This window comes from Sebastes umbrosus, chromosome 2 (assembly GCF_015220745.1).
Source record: "Sebastes umbrosus isolate fSebUmb1 chromosome 2, fSebUmb1.pri, whole genome shotgun sequence".
NCBI lineage: Eukaryota > Metazoa > Chordata > Actinopteri > Perciformes > Sebastidae > Sebastes > Sebastes umbrosus.
The window spans coordinates 20,165,839-20,184,994 of record NC_051270.1 but is presented as its reverse complement, the minus strand read 5'-3'; the positions used below and the strand labels follow the sequence as shown (position 1 = coordinate 20,184,994).

General features: G+C 40.9%; 1 protein-coding gene and 1 long non-coding RNA gene across 2 annotated transcripts; one reads left to right on the top strand and one right to left on the bottom strand.

The window, feature by feature from the left end:
- Nucleotides 1–317: 317 nt before the first annotated feature.
- Nucleotides 318–18,811, bottom strand: dbndd1 (dysbindin domain containing 1). The gene is made up of 4 exons (XM_037796544.1): nucleotides 18,362–18,811; nucleotides 14,730–14,879; nucleotides 8,803–8,940; nucleotides 318–1,716 (listed from the first exon to the last, which is right to left on the bottom strand). Exons 1-4 carry the CDS (start codon nucleotides 18,390–18,392, stop codon nucleotides 1,562–1,564), a joined length of 474 nt encoding a protein of 157 aa, XP_037652472.1. The 5' UTR covers nucleotides 18,393–18,811; the 3' UTR covers nucleotides 318–1,561.
- On the top strand, nucleotides 5,883–12,641 carry LOC119504443. The gene is made up of 3 exons (XR_005210567.1): nucleotides 5,883–6,037; nucleotides 11,926–12,082; nucleotides 12,319–12,641. It is a non-coding gene; the product is annotated as an uncharacterized LOC119504443 (long non-coding RNA).
- Nucleotides 18,812–19,156: the final 345 nt, after the last annotated feature.

The following is a 19,156-nucleotide window of genomic DNA, read 5'->3' as shown; positions in this document are numbered from 1 at the left end:
TAATTTATATCAACTTCAAATAAATGAAAAATGTGATGTGCAAAAGTATGTGTAACCTCTGTGTGACCGAGCCATAATTGCATATGGTACTCAGAGGTTGAGCAACCAGTGTGCTTTCTCTTCTGCAGTGCAGACTTTTTTTGACATGAAAACTGCTCCTACAGTGGGCACAAGATGAATTGTTAACCTACTGTCAGTCTTTTTTTGATACTGCACCTATGAATTTTATATAAGGAAGACCACAGATTTGTATTGTGACCCTTGAAACATAGGTGATCGCCTGGGCTGCATTTCCAAATAAATGACAAGATAAAATGTGCTTTTTCAAGACTTTTATTTGTTCCTCCATCATCCCAGTGTCACTTTTGATCCATCAGCATTCAGAATTATTGGCACTCCTGGTATAGACAAGCTAAACGTGAGATAAATAAATCAAGTAATCAGCTATAGCCTTTTCTTAGAAAGATGTGAAATATTGCATTATGAGTTGAATTAATCTTTTAAGAGATGATTACAAAATTGTTGGCACTTTGTTGTGTTTTTGGCATTCATGCAAAGCTCACTGAAGTCCACCTGACTTTGATGCAATAACTGCTTCAACTATCACCCATCAAGTTAATGCATCCACCAACTCTAATTAGTTTAGCAGCAGCAACTCTGGCAACCATCATTTTTAAAAAATTATAAAGAAATCAGAAAAAAAACAACTAAACTAAGTATTTGAGTATGGAAAAGTGTATTGCATATAGCTTGCTACTTGGTCATCTGTACCAAATGCCAATAATTCTGGGGGGAACTGTAAATACAATTCATTGAGAGAAGTGCAAACATTTTTATATAGGCAATTATAATAACAACACACATTCTTCATTAAGATGGAGAAAACGTGATGGATATAAAGAGCGTGGCATCATCCACTTCTACTGATCAAGTTACCTGTATTGCAGGCAACAAAAAAACACCCTGTCACATGTTTAAACCAACACATTAAGTAATAGCCTCAGCGTGATATTTGGATTTATGTTTCAAATCATGTCCTGGTGATTCAATGTGAATCCCAGTATCTGAATGTCACATGGAAGGTCTGGCCACATGCTGTGGACACAATTTAGGAACCAATCTGACCGTCCAGGCTATTTCCCACCCTGAGAGGCTGTAAGGATGGAGGTGCTGTTATTCTGCTGACCTCATACCCTGTCTGTCATTCAAAAACAAAGCTTAAAATCGTCTGGCAGCCCAGAGTGCATTAAGAACCCCTTACATGAAAAACACAATGATTGTGAGAGAGATTGAGAGAGAGAGAGAGAGAGAGAGAGAGGGGAGGAGGAGGAGAGGGAGAGAGAGGAGGAGAGAGAGTGTGTATTGCACATCTCAACATCTTTAGTTAGAGTGCAGAGCTAGTTGTCCAGAGTTCAGCCTGAAATCGTCAGCACCATGGTTATGTGAGTGCACAGTGGCAGATGGGGGCCTCTTGGTCCACTTTGTGCTCCTGCGCTGGCTGTGTCTGTCTGGCTCTGGGTTTTCTCTCTCTCTCTGCGGTCTGGCTGTTTCACATCAGACATCACTGCTGCTTGGGCCTCTCCAGCTTCATTAAGGGCTCTGCAGTGTCCGAGTCGCTGTGGTGCTTTCTCTCTCGCGGGGGCTCAACTTTGCTGCAGCGTGTCCACGACGGGGAGCGCATGTACCCTCCTCTGGGCAGCATAGGCTGGTGGGAACCTGGGAACACACAGTGATTTGTTACTAACAGGAATCCAGAGTCTTGGCAGATAAAAATATGGAAACTGACACAAGAAAACCACTCCGCACCACCTGTCATGTTTCACACAACTTGAATTTGAAAATACAATTGTCTTAAAGAGGACAGTTATGCTCATTTTCAGGTACATACTTGTATTTGGGGTTTGTAGTATGAACATGTTTACATGTTTGAATGTTCAAAAAACGCTTTATTTTTCTCATACCGGCTGTGCTGCAGCATCTCTTTTCACCCTCTGTCTGAAAGGCTCTGTTTGAGCTTATGCAAGTGTGTTATTTGGGGACATCACCACGTTACGTAAGAAGAAAAGGCAGGACTTCAAGCGAGGCGTTTCAGGCAGTTCAGGAGCAGTGTGTCTGTGGGGGAGAGGAACTCCCTTTGGCGTGGACTTTGGGCTTTGTAACTTCGCAGACCTTTTACATGCACAAAAAACTATAACTCTAGTCTATAGCAAGCCTGCACTCAAACATAAATACCAGGCCACATATTGTTGTAAATTCAAGATTATCGGTATCACAATGAATACAATTTTAAGGATTCCTATATGTGAAAGTGAGATAATGACCAACTGAGATGGGGTAAGAAACTGTTATTATCTCATTTGAGGCATCTAAAATTATCCACAAGAGCATTCCTCGCACAAAAAGCTGTTTGTATAAAACAGTAAATACATAATTCCCATAAATAATTCCTCTGCTGCAACTCACAACAACTTGGCCATTTTATACCAACTGTTTCTCTTGCTATTTTTTTTTAAATTGTCCAATTTTTTTTTTTTCCAGCGTTGTGGTCATTGCCTCTTTACACCACTTGGTGGTGATGTCCAACCTGTCAGGAGGACAAAAAGGCAACAGGGGGAACAACTGATTGAGAGCTGCCTGTATCAGTCTAATGTCAGGACTCTTAAGTGAAGGTCATACTCAGAACCTGGCTTATATATCTCCCCAAAGACACATCCTCATCTTCACACACATTAGAGACGGAGAGATGAAGAAAGAGAGAGAAAGGGGGGAGGTAGAAAAGAGATATTGATCTCAGGAGGATTGATGGCGTCTCCACTGGATTTTAATGCAAGGGACAACAACCTCCTCAGCAGCATGAAGGAGTCTGCTGCAGCAAGAACACCTGCGGATTGACTGATTGTTGTGTTTTTGAGGTTATATAAATGTGTGTTTGCAATGTGTTGAATGAGTTAAGCATTACATTTTTCCATTCCTAGTGTTCATTCAGATTTCTGTTGACCTGTTTTTGCCCTGATGCCTATTTAAAAGACCGATGGACATGAACTCAGGAAAATAATTGAAACAAACACACACACAGAGGAATGTTTTCACACCTGAGAGGTAAAGTAATTTCATACCTCCCCAAAACATACATAGATTTTCCCTCTTTTCTCTCTCGCTCTCATGCAGTCACACACACAGTGTACGCTGAGCTATGGGCTACTGCACTGAGTTCCTTCTGTGCTGCTGGCGAGCAGCCATTAGATCCTTCAGTCAGCATGTTGCTGCATAACTTAACAAGTCTGAGACACTAGACTCTCCTATAGAAAGCCTGTGAAAGCACAGGAAAAACAACTGTTACATTTGTGTTTATATTATGTGCACATGTACATACACAGTGCTTGATAATGCCCTTCTCATTAAACCCATTCAACACTTGTTTTATTAGTGCATGCCAATCCTGGCACATCCCAATCAGAGTTTGTGAACTGGAGCAAGTATTTCTCAAAGATAATAATCTGTAATGTCTTTAAAAGTCTGTAGCAGCTCCAAAGGCAGTAAGTTGAGCTGGACTCTGACCTTTTACATCCAAAGGAGCTTTTATTTATGGTCTATAAAAAGTGGTCCTAAAGGATAAATGGATAAATGACCACTGAATGACCCATAACAGAAAGCTGCTGCTGCACTGCCTCTCAATGGGCTAAAGATTCGATTGGAAACATCACTGTTTAGGGCGTGGTCAGTTGTGTTTCTGCTCGTGTCTGTTGTAGAGTCATGCTTCCAGTGAGATGTTTCTGTCCTACGATGCAAACACGAAACATAAACTATCAGAGATGGGACCCTCTTGGGAGACACTGTCTAGTAAACAAACTATGAATGGACAATTAATTTCTCTTTCTGTTCCCGATTTTCTGCATCACTTTATCCTTTTGCATGCCTTCTTCACTACAAATCCATGGCCAAATCCTTAAAATACGACACATATTACCTGAACATGAATAAAATCCACCAGACAGAAACACAATAGGTTATAGTTTCTGCAATGTCATCAGTTAAAACTCTGTTACTGCTTTGACAACAAAGAATAGGAGGTCAAAGCTACTGCATGCCTGTGGTAGTTTTTCAGGGATGTGGGTAAGCTCTATGGTTCATCGGGCTCATTTGAGTATAAAACAAAGAGCAATCCTACTGGACAAAGTCAGCCTTTTGTTGTGTGCCTCTGGAGCTGCTCTAGAAAGAGATGCTTGATGAAACACTATGTTCTCTGCTCTCTGGCTATGAAGCAATAAACTGATCATGTTCACTAATTCTGGTTGAAATGTCCATGACAAATGCAATCTGAATCAGACTTTAAGATGCACAATAGCTGAAAGTGAAAGAGAGGAAGATGGAGATGGACAAATGGGAAAATGGAAGACAGACAGAAGAACAAACAAAACAAGACAAAATGCAATCATCTATAAATAATGTGCTAGTGTGGTAACTCCGATTATGATTTCTGTTTAAATGGCTTTGAGGGATCAGGCCTTGTTTCCAGCAGGGAAAAGTGAATTATTCAAGAAGAGCCTACTTTTAGCATGAACTCGCTCACCCATCTCCTCCTCTCCTCTTCCTTTAACCTCTCCCTCAACTCCTACATGCCCTCAACACACTGGCACACACTCACAGCAGTTTCCCATAGAGACTAATGCTCTCACAGCACAACTCAATACCAGCCCTTTTACAACGCAACCTTTGACACAAATTAATTAGATCAAACTTATTCTCTTTCTCCCCCACAATGAACTCACTGATGACTTTATGGACAAATAAACCCACTTACTACAACTCAAAAATTGCCTTGCAGGAAATTACAGGGCTGAATCTCGAGGGAGGTTTTATGGAATCCAGATGAAACACAACAGCTGGTTCTCACAGCTGAGATTTGAGCAATAAGTCGCTGTTTGCATAAATCCTTTCTCTCACACCCATCCACCCACTGTCACTCTATGCACAGCACAACATCTGTATGGGACAATAGAGTATCTTTGTTCATGTGTAGATGATCACACTGTATTTTTATGATGAGAATGCTTGAATTTTCAAATGATAAAATGACGTGATGGGGCAGTGACCTGGCAATGTACGGTGGAAAACAAATGAGCAAATCAAGCATTAGCATCCTATTGTGTCTCCTGCACAATATATCAGATGTTGTTTGATGGACACTTCTATCCAAAATGGCTCACAGCAAAGGGTTAGCAATTGCAGAAAGCAGTATGTAGAAACAGCTGCAGTGTGTCATGTCTTTCGAGATCACAGGATTTTCTGTACATCTTGTGTAGCCCTATATGCAAATTCTCTACAGCAATCTTGGTGGCTGCATCTGGGATTGTTATCCTTCCTCTGTACAAGCCGTATCTGAAGCAGAAAGAGATTGGGAATGAAGGATTAAGACAAGCTCAGAGACGGAGGGTGAAGGAGAGGAGGATGGTGTCGGTGGTGAGACAAAAACAGCTCACAAGGTAGAAGTGAGGGATTTGTGTTAAAGAAAAGAAAGGCTCTGCACAAAATGAAACATCTCACGTGGAAAGGTTAAAGATTAGGAAGAAATGTTTGCCACATCCTCAGATGGTTGATCTATTTTTATTCACAGTTTGTGCAGGTAGTGAAAGACACATGCTGCTCAGTGTGAGGTTGTCTTTGCATTAATTAACAATATTTTTTTCTTTAAACGGATCAATCCTCTAAATATGTCATTCTGTGAGTGCAAACATTTAATCATGGTTTTGTTTTTCTCACAGATCTGAGGTGGTGTAAATGAAATCATCTAACATCCCCAGTGGTATACAGCTGTACGTCTCCTGACAGCAGGACTTCATCTTGATGAGCAGAGAGCAGAGCAGCGGATGTGAGGCCTTGGACCGAAAGCCTCTTGGCTGTTGCATCTCCTGCACCTGGCTACTGAAAAGCAGCTGTGGCCTGTGACTAATGGGAGCCAGAAGACATGCTGAGGAGGGTGGACAAGCTAAAACTGTTTAGTCTGCTCGGCTGTGGGAACTGCAGGGAAGTAAATACTGTATGTATTTCCCATACATAACTTACTGACTTGTTCTTGTTTGCGGCTTAACTTTTGCCAGTCAAATTCTCTGTGATGCATTAGTGTACATGTTTAATTATTCCTAAATTTGCATTTGAGAAGCTGTAAAACATTTTGGAGCCATCATCATTAATCAAACTGAACTGAAGTGATTCAAATCAGGGTAGAATGGGATATCTAATGATGCATCAAATCTGGAAAAAAAAAACAACAACTTCTAATTACTTTTGGATTAATTGTGTCACGCCATTTTGTATGAAGTCATCAATTCATAACTAACACAATGATATACATCGCTTGATTTCACTTTTTAAAGGGGTTGATAGTAATTGTATGTGTTTAACAGTAAGACCGATAAAAAGTGATTGATTATGTGATTATTCTTTGACAGTGCACCCCAAACCATAGCAGCTCAGCTGCAGGTGTTTAATGTAAAGGCTCTGAACAGCCCCACAGGTGTTTTCAGTTAATCTGTCTGATCAGACCTCTGCTCAGGACTGTGTGGGCGTGTACAGACTGATTGAGTGACATCTTCCCGAGTCTCCTGTTAGCTTTGTTGCACCTGTTAGGGCGGGACAAATTACACCTTTATCATTCTTATTGGTAGATGAAGATTTGTGGCCGAATAAATTCCCATCAAAGCTCCACCTATACCTTCAACCTGAGCAGAGGTCTAATCAGCCAGAATAACTGACTGAATAACACCTGAGTGGGTGTTCAGAGGCTTTAAAGTTAACAGACAGTGCTGCCAAGTCACATTATTCACCACCTGCTCAGCACTAAACAGCAGACTGACACAGTTAGCAACTAGCTGATGAACATAGAGGAGCATTTAGTAGCTAAAGAGACAGATATTTCCCACAGGAGTTGGTAGAGACCAAAACAAAAGAGCTAAAAGACAGTAAATATTGGACTTGCATTCATCAGGTGGCCAGAAACACAACTCCAAATTAATCCTAATGTTGCTCCGCAACTGCTGGATGTGTTAATAAGCAACTATTTGCCAACAAAATCTTATCAATTTAAGGTGATATTATGTCAATGTTGTGTTCACAACTTGTTTCCGCTGCCTCTGAGTGAGCAAACAAATCTTTTATTGCAGGTTTAAATCTGTTGCTATGATCCAGTGTAGCTCAGTTGATACATGGTAACTCTGTGATGGTGATTATCTGGACAACCATAAAGCTGTTGGTTGTCTTTGCACTAGCAGCAGTGAGAAGTAAATTGGGTGAGCCTCTATTAATAATCCCATACTGGAACAAGATTTGCTAAAGCATTTTACTTGAGCAGAGAGTATTCTACACACAAGAAACAAAGAATATGGGTTTTTCTTGAACATAAATGTGCTCTGATGTTTAATTTAAATAATTGGCTGTGGAGCTGCAGACAGCAGCATAAAGCACAGATGGTCCACTGAGACCATAACTCACACTTAACAGGCGGTGCCATTATATGGAACATTAATAATAAACAGAAAGCTGTTGTTGTTAAAGAAGGAGGAGATGCTATAATAAGAAATATAAGAGTGACAGAAGCATGTATATGTGGAAAACCCTGATTTATAAAGTTTTAAGATGACTGTCTCTCCAGTGAGTAAGAAGTATGTCTGACAATCAGAAACCTGTTTGGTCCAGCTCTGTGTTTCAGTGGATTTAAACATTGGAGTCTCTTTTAAGTCACTAGAAGGATGAATATCTGTTTTGAATCAGCCAAAGTACGAGAATTGTTTACACCCCTAGTCGATGACAGTATCATGATGGAAAGTCTGATATTTTTATTAAGAAAAATGTGATGTTTTAAACATTTTGACCGGCACAGAATATACCGGCACAGAATATACAATATTTGTAAGACTTTGTCTAAACTGTGTCGGTGCATGGACCTTTAAATCTTGAGCTGCCATGAAATCCTGTGCGCACACTGCTGAGAGGCAGGAGGGAGTTCACTGTCCGCATGCAGCATGAGGCTCACAGGTCATGAATAAAACATAGGAAAGATTTCGTGCTTCCTTGTGCGAATCGGTAGAAAGACGTGCAAGCTTTTATCCTGTACGTAGGCTACCTGCTGCGGTGACACACATGCAGGGTCTCTCCTCTTTAACACACAGTACATTATGTGCATGAGACTCAATTGTTGCCTTTATTCCTGCTTTCCTGTTTTGTTGTGTTTCTAAATTCTAGTTTGATATAATCTAAAGAAAACAGGGTCTCATAAGAATCAAGCAGAGCGAGACGATGTAAAAAGGGCAGTTTAACCTTTTAAGGGCATTTATTCCAGACACTGAAATATGTTTTTGATGAGTCCCTGAAGGGAGTCATGTGACATTTCAAATCATTATGGCTCAGCAGGCCCTTTAATGACTCTCTGCTGTGAAACTCTCACACACACACACACACACACACAGACACAGACACGAATTTACGACTTCCCCCAGGTCACTGAGTAATACCACACTCAGAGTTATTGTTATATGCATTTTCACTCCTAAAGTTGAGGTAAAGGACTGCAGGGAGGGAAGTTAATTTGGGAAATGCCTCCCTCACCAATCAAATTATACGAGTAACACACTGACACGACTAATAAAGCTAAAGGGCACAAGTCTGCAAAGAAAATAACACGCTACAAGAAGTTCTTTCTAATAATTTGTGCAGGGGCCATGGAACAGCGGATCTGTCTGCACAAAGAGGTTCCCCTTCCCTTTATTTTTCAATTATTTGCGTATGTTGTAAGAAGTTAGGCCTTACCTGCTGGGGACTCGTTGTGGTTCTCCTCATCAGAGTCAGCGAAGACTTCAGCCAGTTCTTGGTCGGACATATCAGTCAGCTCAGTCAGATCCAGGAGGTCAAAGTGCACCTCCAAAGAAGACACACTACTCAGTGGTTCTATGAGACAAAAGAGAGAAAACAGCATAGTTTTAGTCTGGATGGAGGTTGAGAGATTAAAATGATCCAGTCAGTTTTTGCTGACAGTGCAGAAGAAGAGCGTCTCTTTAAAAAGATGTGGGGGATAAACTGCATATATTCTCAACCCAGAGCTCCTCAGCCCATCATGTAACACATGAATCTTCTTTGTACTCATAATCAGATCAATAGCTGGCTCTTGCAGTACTGCTGTAAAATCGATGTAAAAACTCTTTTATTCACTCTTATCTGTAGTACATCTCTTACAAAGCTAAGTGCTCTCTACTTCAGACATATTTCAGACACACACACCATACTCAAATCTGCCTCACTTTAAGTGAGAGTTTCAGTTTCAGCATGACACCTGTGTGTCTATGCAGGCAGCCACTGAAAAATTGAAACAAGAGCTAAAGTCAGAGGTGATGAAAATAGCCAGTTTTTTAACTCATTGTGACCTCTGTCTTTCCCCTGAGTGTGCTGCACCTGTTCATTTCTGCACAAGATTCCTCGGCAGGCAGGAGTCACTATACAGCTGCACACAACAGGGTCAAACTTACATGTGGTGTGCATCAACGTGCCAGGATCAGCATTCCTATCAGGCTGCCTTCAACGCTGAAATTTTAATGTGATGTTTGTAAAGTGAAATTTATTCAAAGACTCTGTAATACATACATAAAGCCTTGCAAGGGTCCAAGAGCATCTGCTTGTCTCAGCATCGCTCAAGTTAGGAACCGATTTTGTGTAACGGAGCCGAACTAATCTGCCATTATAGTGAGAGAGATGTTTGCAGACTGCACTGAGGCAGATGGAGGTGTGTTTCCTTATGAATCACTGGATGCCTGTACGCCATGCAACGTCAAGTCTAAATGAAACACCTCACTGGTTGCTTGTGGGCGTGACTTTGTGGAGAAAACCATGGGTTACGTGACAGGTTGAAAGCTGTTATTATCCCATGTTGTTTGCATGCTGGTTTCCAAGCTGGTTTCCAGGCTGTTTAAGACAACGCTTCAGGTTGAAGAGGCAAATCTCACTCTCCTGCATTGTCCTTTAGCAACTATTGATTTAAAGAAGACTGATCATCATGCTGAAGCAGTGGCTGGTCATTGTGTTTCCGATGTATTAAAAACTCTCAACACCAGAAATGCCAGGAGACACGCGGGATGAAAAATAAGGAAGCAGTGACTGTAAGAGAATACAAATAAGAAAGGAGCGATGGAAATGTAGAGCCTTTGGAGTTTGAAGTCTAAAGGCGATCAACGGGATAAAGTACAAAGACCAACCTCGTCCTTGCCTGTCCTTTATTTCACCCCAAACCATCTGCTCTACTCCAAATGAACAGTCCTACCCAGCTTCATATTCATAACCAGGACTGGCCGGCCATGACCCTGGTAGATATGCTATGCATGAATATTTACAAAGCCGGTGACTGTGTGGCCAGCATTTAAACGCTCCATGGAAATTAATATTAGAAATCCACAAAATGAGAGAAATAGGGACAGAGAATAACAAAGATGAGGGAAGACTAAGAAAGGATACGCAAGAAAGAGAGGAATAGAGGTGATGGTGCTATTTGAATCCTTTTAGACTTTAAACCTTTAAAGGACCTATTATGCTCATTTTCAGGTGCATACTTGTATTTTGGGTTTCTACTAGAACATGTTGACATGCTTTAATGTTCAAAAAACATTTTATTTTTCTCATACCGGCTGAGCTGCAGCACCTCTTTTCACCCTCTGTCTGAAACGCTCTGTTTGAGCTCCTGCCCCTCCCTCCCAAAAAGCCCAGTCTGCTCTGATTGGTCAGCTGGCCCACTCTGTTGTGATTGGTCAACTAAACCAAACTCTTCAGTCTCTGCTCTAGCTGCGATCTAACTAGCTTTGTTTGAGGGCATGCCAAACTAGCTGCTAGGAAGGTATTATGCAAATGTGTTACTTAGTGACATCACCACATTACGGAAGAAAAGGCGAGACTCTAGGAGCAGTGTTTCTGTGGGGAAGAGTAACTCCCTTTGGTGTGGACTTTGGGCTTTGTAACTTTGCAGACCTTTTACATGCACAAAAAACTATATTACACACCAACGGAAAGGGAAAAAGCACAAAAGCATAACAGTTCCTCTTTAAGATAATTAATAACTTACCTAAATTGACAAATGTCAGCTCAGATTTTAACTCCCAATAAAACATATTCCCTTAAAACAAGTGATTTCTCATATGGCAGTAATCACCTGTGGGATCCCCCAGGGCTCCACTCTAGTCCCCATTGATTTTTTCCTCTATATGTTAAAATTAGAAATATCATTGCAAACACATTTTTCCTTCTATTCTGATATTACCCATTAAAACCCAACCTCACACTCACACACTGACTTCGGATATCTGAGGACAGATTTAAAGCAAATCAGCAATAATCCTATTTGGTTTAATCTGATCATTCATGCTACTGTTTTACTTACTATTTAGATCGTAGAAGGTTTTAACCACTGCCAAAAGACATATGTCACTTTTAGCATCTCACCACTGGTTACTTGTTAGCTCACAGATTACTAAGATATAGAATGATTTTAAGATTTCAATGATCACAGTTAAAGCTTGTTCTGCCATCCTGATACACTGCAAATATCCAACTTCCATATCAGACTGTGGAAAGAGCTGCCTGAGGCTTGACTTCACATTAAATAATATAATGTCTAAAAGGCACTTCATAAAAGGGTGACTCTAACCAGTTTCCATTACTACACCATTAACCACTGCCCCACAATAATTAAACAGCAGCAATGGATCCAAAGCTTTTGTCTGCTGTCTGATAGCGGGTGATTATATTCAGTGGAGAAACACTGCAATATGCAATTATTGGTTGACAAGAATCACATAGAACCTGTTTTTCTTTATTCATACAGTATCATAGTTTTCATCACTCGCTTCTTGACTGTGTTTGTAAATATATTTTACTTTTCCCTCTGGCTGGCAGGTGTCTGCTGACAGCTATCAGTCTGTTTGACCCCCTTTTCAGGAGGAGCGAGGAAACTGGAGACAGTGAAACTGAGTTTGGAAATTGCGGAGGAGGAGATGAAGAGGAACGAGGGAGAGGCAGGCTGATGGATGTAGAGGGAGAGATGAAGCAATAGGTAAGATGGTAGCTAAATGTTAAAGAAGAAGAGGGGAAGGAAAGAGAGAGGAAGGAAATTAAAAGGAAGGAAGGCATTATGTAAAACAAAACACTCCCTGCATTATTTACTGTCATTATTTTCAACTGGCTACAAGGTTATTCCCATTCTGCTGTGCTTGTTTTTTAACCATCTCTTTTTTCCTCTCCCACACCCTTTTCTCCTTGAATAATTGATCAGTGCGTTTTCTCTCCCAGGCAGACGCTCTGAAACAACTGCCTCCATCTCCAAAGCCAATCAGGGGAGCTTTGAGACGCCAGTCGGGAGGACTGACAATGGAGGATTCACGCTGGGACAAAAAAAAAAAGAAAAGCCTAAAGCAGATGGATGATGTAAAAGACCACAGCGAGCATACAGCCCGGTGGCCCCTAAAGTCAATGTTGTGTCTTCTGATCCGTTTCAACTCCTTCTTGGCATATTTTTATTTTTTCAGCATGCCCTTAATCTCACACTTAATATTCATGACTTTGAAGTTAATACGTGTGAAATAAAGGTCCCTTCAATTCACTGGAAAGTAAAATGTGTCCTTTAATTGAGAATATCAGAGTGAGACAAATAATTGTTTGCATGTTGTCAATTTGATGTTCTATAAAAAGGGTTTCCTTTTCCTCTCTCTGTATGTAGAAAGGTACAGATGCACTAGACTCAACTGAAGGAACAAAGAATAAGGAGGGTGGGTCAGAGGGAGGAATTCACATTTAGGAGAAGGGATAAGGGAGCAGAGGAGAGGTGTCTGTGTAATGCCCTTCAATGTCTACTGCTCATTAGCGCTCTGAGGTCATCAGTCAGGCCTGATCAGCTTGTAATGATGACTGGGCTCTGATGGAGCGAAGACAATTGATTGAGAATTTCTCCTCCCAGTGGCTGAACATATAGGCACTTGTCCAGTTTGCTAATCAATAACTGACAGGTAAATAAACTGTGATTTCGCTGCTACTAACGATTACTTTCATTTTTGATTAATCTGTCAATTTTTTTCTTTATTAATCGATTAGTTGTTTGGCCTATAAAATGGTGAACAATGTCAATCAGTGTGTCCCAAAGCCCAAGATGATGTCCTCAAATGTCTTGTTTTGTCCACAACTTAAAGATATTCAGTTTACTGTCATAGAGGAGTAAAGAAACCAGAAAATATTCACATCTAAGAAGCTGGAATCAGATAATTTGTTTTCCAAAAAACATACTCAAACAGATTAATCGATTATTAAAATAGTTGGTGATTAATTTAATAGTTGACAACTAATTAATTAATCATTGCAGCTCTAGTGATTTTACAGCCAGGGTGTGTGTTCTCGAAAAGTCCATTAAAATTGAAACATGTCACCCTGATGAGAACAAGTTAGCTGAAAATGTTTGATGAATAAAGCATGTTTTACTGGGTCAGAGCTGTGTAACATGTTTTACTTCAAGCTGTACTAAAGAATTTGACTCCCTGATGTCTCTGTTCTTCCCTTTGACTCCTGGTTTCTGTTATTAAAGATAAATTCAAACAGATAAACACTTGTGTGCTCGAAGACTACTGCACAGCAGTCACCATACATTTTTAATCTTCAATTCCATCCTCCCAATCGCAATAACAAAAGGAACATTTATCCGCACTGCAGTATTCTGTTTTTTTTGTAATGCATGTTGTTGTTTTTCAGTGATTTAGTTGCCACAAACCAACTGAGAAGTTGCTCTTTTATGGGATATTGAAATGTTTGTCTTATTAAAGTATGCTGTTTGTCCCGGGCCTAAAAATAAATGTTGCAGATGACTCAGGAGCAACTGTGGTCCCCGTTTTGGATATAAAACTGCAGCACTAGGAAGGAATTTATTTCTGTGACAGTCAAGATGAAGCTGCATGTGGCTCTCTGGACTCCATCAAATTTAAAGAGCAGGTACATTTTGTTATTTGATTCCTGATCTCTCAATGATGGGGGAGGGGTTAATGTACTGTAACAAGAGGGATGATTATTTGGATTACATATTTTCTCAGGATGGGACCTTTTCTTTCTTCCTCTTTGCTTCATAGCCACATACTATTAGCTGACCTGCCAGGTGGCCGAGGCTGGTTATCGGGTCACGTTAAATCATAGAGACACAGACACATTAGCCTCTGGATGAGCTGTCTCTCTGAAAAAGTGTTTGCTTAGTGAAGCAGATAAAGGTTGCCTCGTCACCCGTGTAGCCCCAGTATCTGTCTCTGTGCCTCTGTGCCCTGGGCTCTGAGTCTGGCACGTACAGGAGAGCTTCTGTATGGGACTGATGCACAATGCGTCCTTTCAACCACAGCTAAGCTGCAGTGCTCTCTGAGAATGTGGCACCAGGAAACCTAAAATAGTTGGCGGTCATTCAGTTCAGATCAGTTCAGATCAACCTGGACTCTACGGGATGAGGATGAAGATAGTCAGGAATTTGACATGTTATATGAGATATGTGAGATTCATTATGTGTTACTACATTTTACTGTCTGCCCTCCTTATTCAGCATCTCCTTATTTGTAGACACTTTTTATTGATCATTGCATTTTCCACCCATAATTAGCCTGTAACACCTCTTTACCACCCACGAATAGTTCACACTCTTAATATCGCCTTCTCTTTACCTACTTCCCCCCGGTACTCACGTCTCTTCTCGGTGATGTGCAGCAGGCTAGCGGTGTGCCCCAACAGGCCGCCCTCCTCCTCTTCCCCTGCTGGGTGGTGGAACAACAACTCCTTAGATAGGTCACCTGAGCTTGAGGGCTTCAGCAGCTTCTGGATGTCTTTATTGGGCTCTATTAGCACAGACACAGAAACAGATAGTGAGGGGGAGCAAAGAGAATAAAAAGGTACAGCATAGATTTTTAATACAAGATTACATTAGAGATGCTTACTGTTGGTGTCAGGTCTAGATCTAACCCAGAACAATTTAAGGCATCAAGACACTGCAGTGAAATCTACAAAGACCCATCTTAGGGTAATGAAGGGGAAGAAATCGCTTAAGAGATCCTAAGTACTGAAAGAAGTCAATGTTGGCTCCCGTGTCTGAGTGGTGTTGGGTGATTATCCTCCTTATATAACAAATGTTTCAATTACCAAATCTAAACCTGACATTAATCCCCAGGTAACTGCATCACCTGTCCATTGTAATGCATGAATATCTCAATCTGTTTTATTTCCTATAATATATCCTGATGCCTTTTGTCAATCCTGTATCAATTCCTGTTAACATCTATATGTGTATATGCGTATACAGCGTTGAAAGTTTTATAGATGTGTGATTCCTTGAAAGGAGATTGGTTTACTCGGCTGTGGGCTGACGTCTAATTCAACAGTTGTTATATCATTGTCATTTTAATGTTTCTATAAAGAAAATACATCCTGAGAGCCTGGTCATGCTCTTCAATCCAAAACAGGAAAAACAAGTTCACTCAGTCTGAAAATAGAGGGTTCTTAAAATAGCATCCCTTCAAATGCAGGAGTATGCACAAAGTCTTTGTTTGACACAGCTGAAACACAGAGGGGGTATGAGATGAGGCTGAGTAAGGAAAGGACAGGAGTAGAGAGGTGCTGCACATTTAACTGAAAGAATATAGAAAATTAAATTGCAACATAAACTATCTCAATTCCCAAATTGCAGGAGGCTGAAGTGATTTGGTGATTATTTTGTTGCAACAAATCAAGCAAGTTAGATAAAATCATGCAATAGATGTATCAACAATTTAAGAAATAATACATTTAAAAGAAAATTACAACATAAAAAAGACTCATCTGTGTGTATGTCAGCAACATTTAGCAAACATGACAGCAGTTTTTTTTTTATGATAACATGATGCAGAGTTGATGGAAAGAAGAGTGGGAGTATGGCAGAATCCTGATGGGCCTCACCAGATGGCTGCTGAGGCTATTTCTACTTGCAGTATGCTCCTAGACACAGTTGAATTTCTCATTTCAGATTAAAAGTGCGTTACTGCCAAAGCCAAGCCAGAACATGATGGATTCTGCTTTCACCCTGAGAAGCACAGTGTTCATTGCTGGCTATTGATTGATTTCCCCAGCGAGGAGCCACAGAGGCTGAAAGACTATAAAGTTACCTCTGCTGTTATAATGAAATGTTTGTTCAATATTTAGACTAGCTTTGGTTTCCATTTTCATCACCTCCTTCAGCAAACACTCATTATAGAAATCATACAGGATTGCAGTTCCTGACCTTTCTACCATTGCTTTTAGGCAGTTTATCATCCATGCATCTCTCCATCTAAGCGCCAACCTTATCCATTAACCATATTTTCTAGGGAAATGTCATCACAAGAGTAGTGTGCTGTTGGAGTTGCAGTGAAACACATTTCCCATGTTTTAATGAGCTATTTGTGTTGTATAAGGAAATGTAGAATACACATGACTTTACTGTATGTCACATAAAGATGTTTTAGACCACAGCTATACATACCGTCCAAAACATAAACCTGTGTAGCTATATTCCTGTCTGCTGTTCTATGCTCATGTTTTGTGTGCTCATTTATGTCTAAATGTTTAGTATTTTGGTGGAAGATGAGTCTGGCTCTCAGTCAAGATGTTTTTCGGTGATAGAAGGAAAGAGCTTTCAAGAAAGTCAGAGTATTATCTGCATATAAAGTTCACACAGACGGCCTGATTTAGCCACCACCTGCTGAACCGGCTGTGAAGAAGTTAGAGTAAATAACCAGAACAGAAGTTACTGCTGGTAAAAGACAGTCAGCTATCAGAAATGTGGTCTCGAGCTGTCAGCCGTGACTATCTGTGTTAACTGATTCACAGACAGACAGACAAACAGACAGACAGATGGAGAGAAAAGGAGAGAGAGAGAGAGGGAGGATGATGTAGTGTACGTTTGCCAGAAGTTGAATCAAACTCAGTGTCTCGGTTCAATAAATCAATCGCTGTTTGTAGCGCAGGCAGGAGGAATTAACATCCTCTCTCAACACCCTTTTCGCCAGCTCATTGTGCTAGCTGATTGCTCTCAATCTTCTGTACTTTATAGTAATGTTTTAATTTGATATTATACTCTGCAATGAGCATTTCTATACAAATTTCTCTAAAAATAGATGAGCAAATTACTGTGCAGGGGTAATGAGTTAAGAAAATGTTGATGCCAGTTTATGCATTTTCCAGCAATGTTTCATTCTAATCCTCCCAAGTAGGGTTGGAAATGCTAATTTGTGGATGTTGGTTCAGAACAGCCACAATACAAATACTGCTCTCTAGAAGTCACACTTGGTGACCCTGTCCTGTGATACATCATCATAATGATGTTCACTCTAATTCAATCTCATCATAATGAACAAATAATATCACAATTTTTCATGGGCAGATAATTCTGGCTGTCAGCATGAACGATTGCTATCTGTAAGCAATGATAAGTGGAACAAAACCATGGCAGGAAAAAAAACATCTTCCATTATATCTGCTGAAATTGCAACCTATAGTGGCTGCAGAGAGGTTGTTTTACCCCAAGGTAAAATAAAGTACTAAAGCAACATTTTATTAGAGGTTGAATGCACGCTGTAGGTTCAGAGGCAGCAAATGTAATATACTGACAAATAAACTACCCTTCTACTGCTTTGCCTCACTTTGCACATTAGGTGCATATCTTTTTATTAATCAAAGATAAAGTTATAATCTGTTATATCTTTAGATTCATCTGCCTGCACTGTATATAATAGTTACATTATCAGCCCTTTGAATGTTTAGATGTGCACTATAGTGGCACTGAGGCATTGTGCAGTTCTACCACACAGCACCGGCTTCTCTGGATGGCCTTTACACAAAGGCCATATGCGTCCACTATTGTACTGCAAATTGTATTTCATCAGTCCAGCTTTTGCATGGTTGACCTACAGTGTGTGGATATAAAAAGACCTGTACTGCTAGGCAGTAGATTACACATGAAGCTTGAATGTAAAAATGAACCCTCCACAATTGGATCCTAGGAGAGGGAAATGATCAAAGACAGAGTACCGGTGCACTGTTATATTTCAACCTATCAGTGACTAAATCTTGCCTTGACAAGCAGAAAATGTGATTTAAACCAGCTCCTATGTAAATCATTCAGTCCCATCATTTACAAAGTGTCCAGACAATCATCTTGAACATGCTGTTTTAAGAGAGACCCTTACTCACAGCAGGCAGGGTATCCAGAGCACAAGTCATTCAAAAGACAAAGACACTCTGCAACAACCATGCAAATGTGACAAAAGCCAAGGCACAGGGAAAAGAAAGAATAGAAAATGGCTCTTACCTGGGCTCCCTGCCCCTCCCTGTGCCTCCATGCAGCTGAGCCGAGAGTGTCCTGCTGTTCACCACACCAGCATCGGAGAGTGGAGGAGACAAACAGGGAGGGAAGAAGGGAGAGGCGAGGGAAGAGTGTGTCTGTGTGTGTGCATATGAGAGAGAGTATGGGTGGGGTGGCTGGGTGGGTACACAGCGAGACCTCTGCTCTCCAAGAGACTCTGCTCCTCCTCTTCCTTTCTTCGTCCCCTCAGTTGATCTAGATTTCCCAAACAGGTGATGCTGGTTTCTCCTCTGGCTCTGTCCACCTGCCCTGCTCTGCCATCAGAGCTGTCTGAGTGCTGCACTGCCTCACAGAGTGAGTCCACCACAGAGAGGGAGGTCTGGGAACAGCGACATCACTGCACATTTCCAAGCCACTTGTTTTAGTAAATGCAGCATTGTGAGGCTTGGCTTGGTATGCACAGAATACACAGAGAGAGAGAGAGAGATCCAAGGCAAAAGAGGAGAGAGAGAGAGAAAGGGAGGGAGGGGTGAGCTGGCAGCCTGCCCAGACTGAGAGAGAGAGAATGGGGTGTCAGGGAGGTCTATGGACCACTCGAGGGAGGAAAATGTGTGAGTGCCTATGTCTGAATGAGTATCCCTGTGTGCATGACTGTGGCATAACAATTTGTGGATATACTCAAAGGCAAGTTATTAAACCTGAGGATGATGGGTCAGTTCATAGGCAAATTTGCACAGATCAGGCATGGTGCCTGGATGATAGCAAGGCAGATAGAAGAAAATAGATTTTTGGCAATAAAAC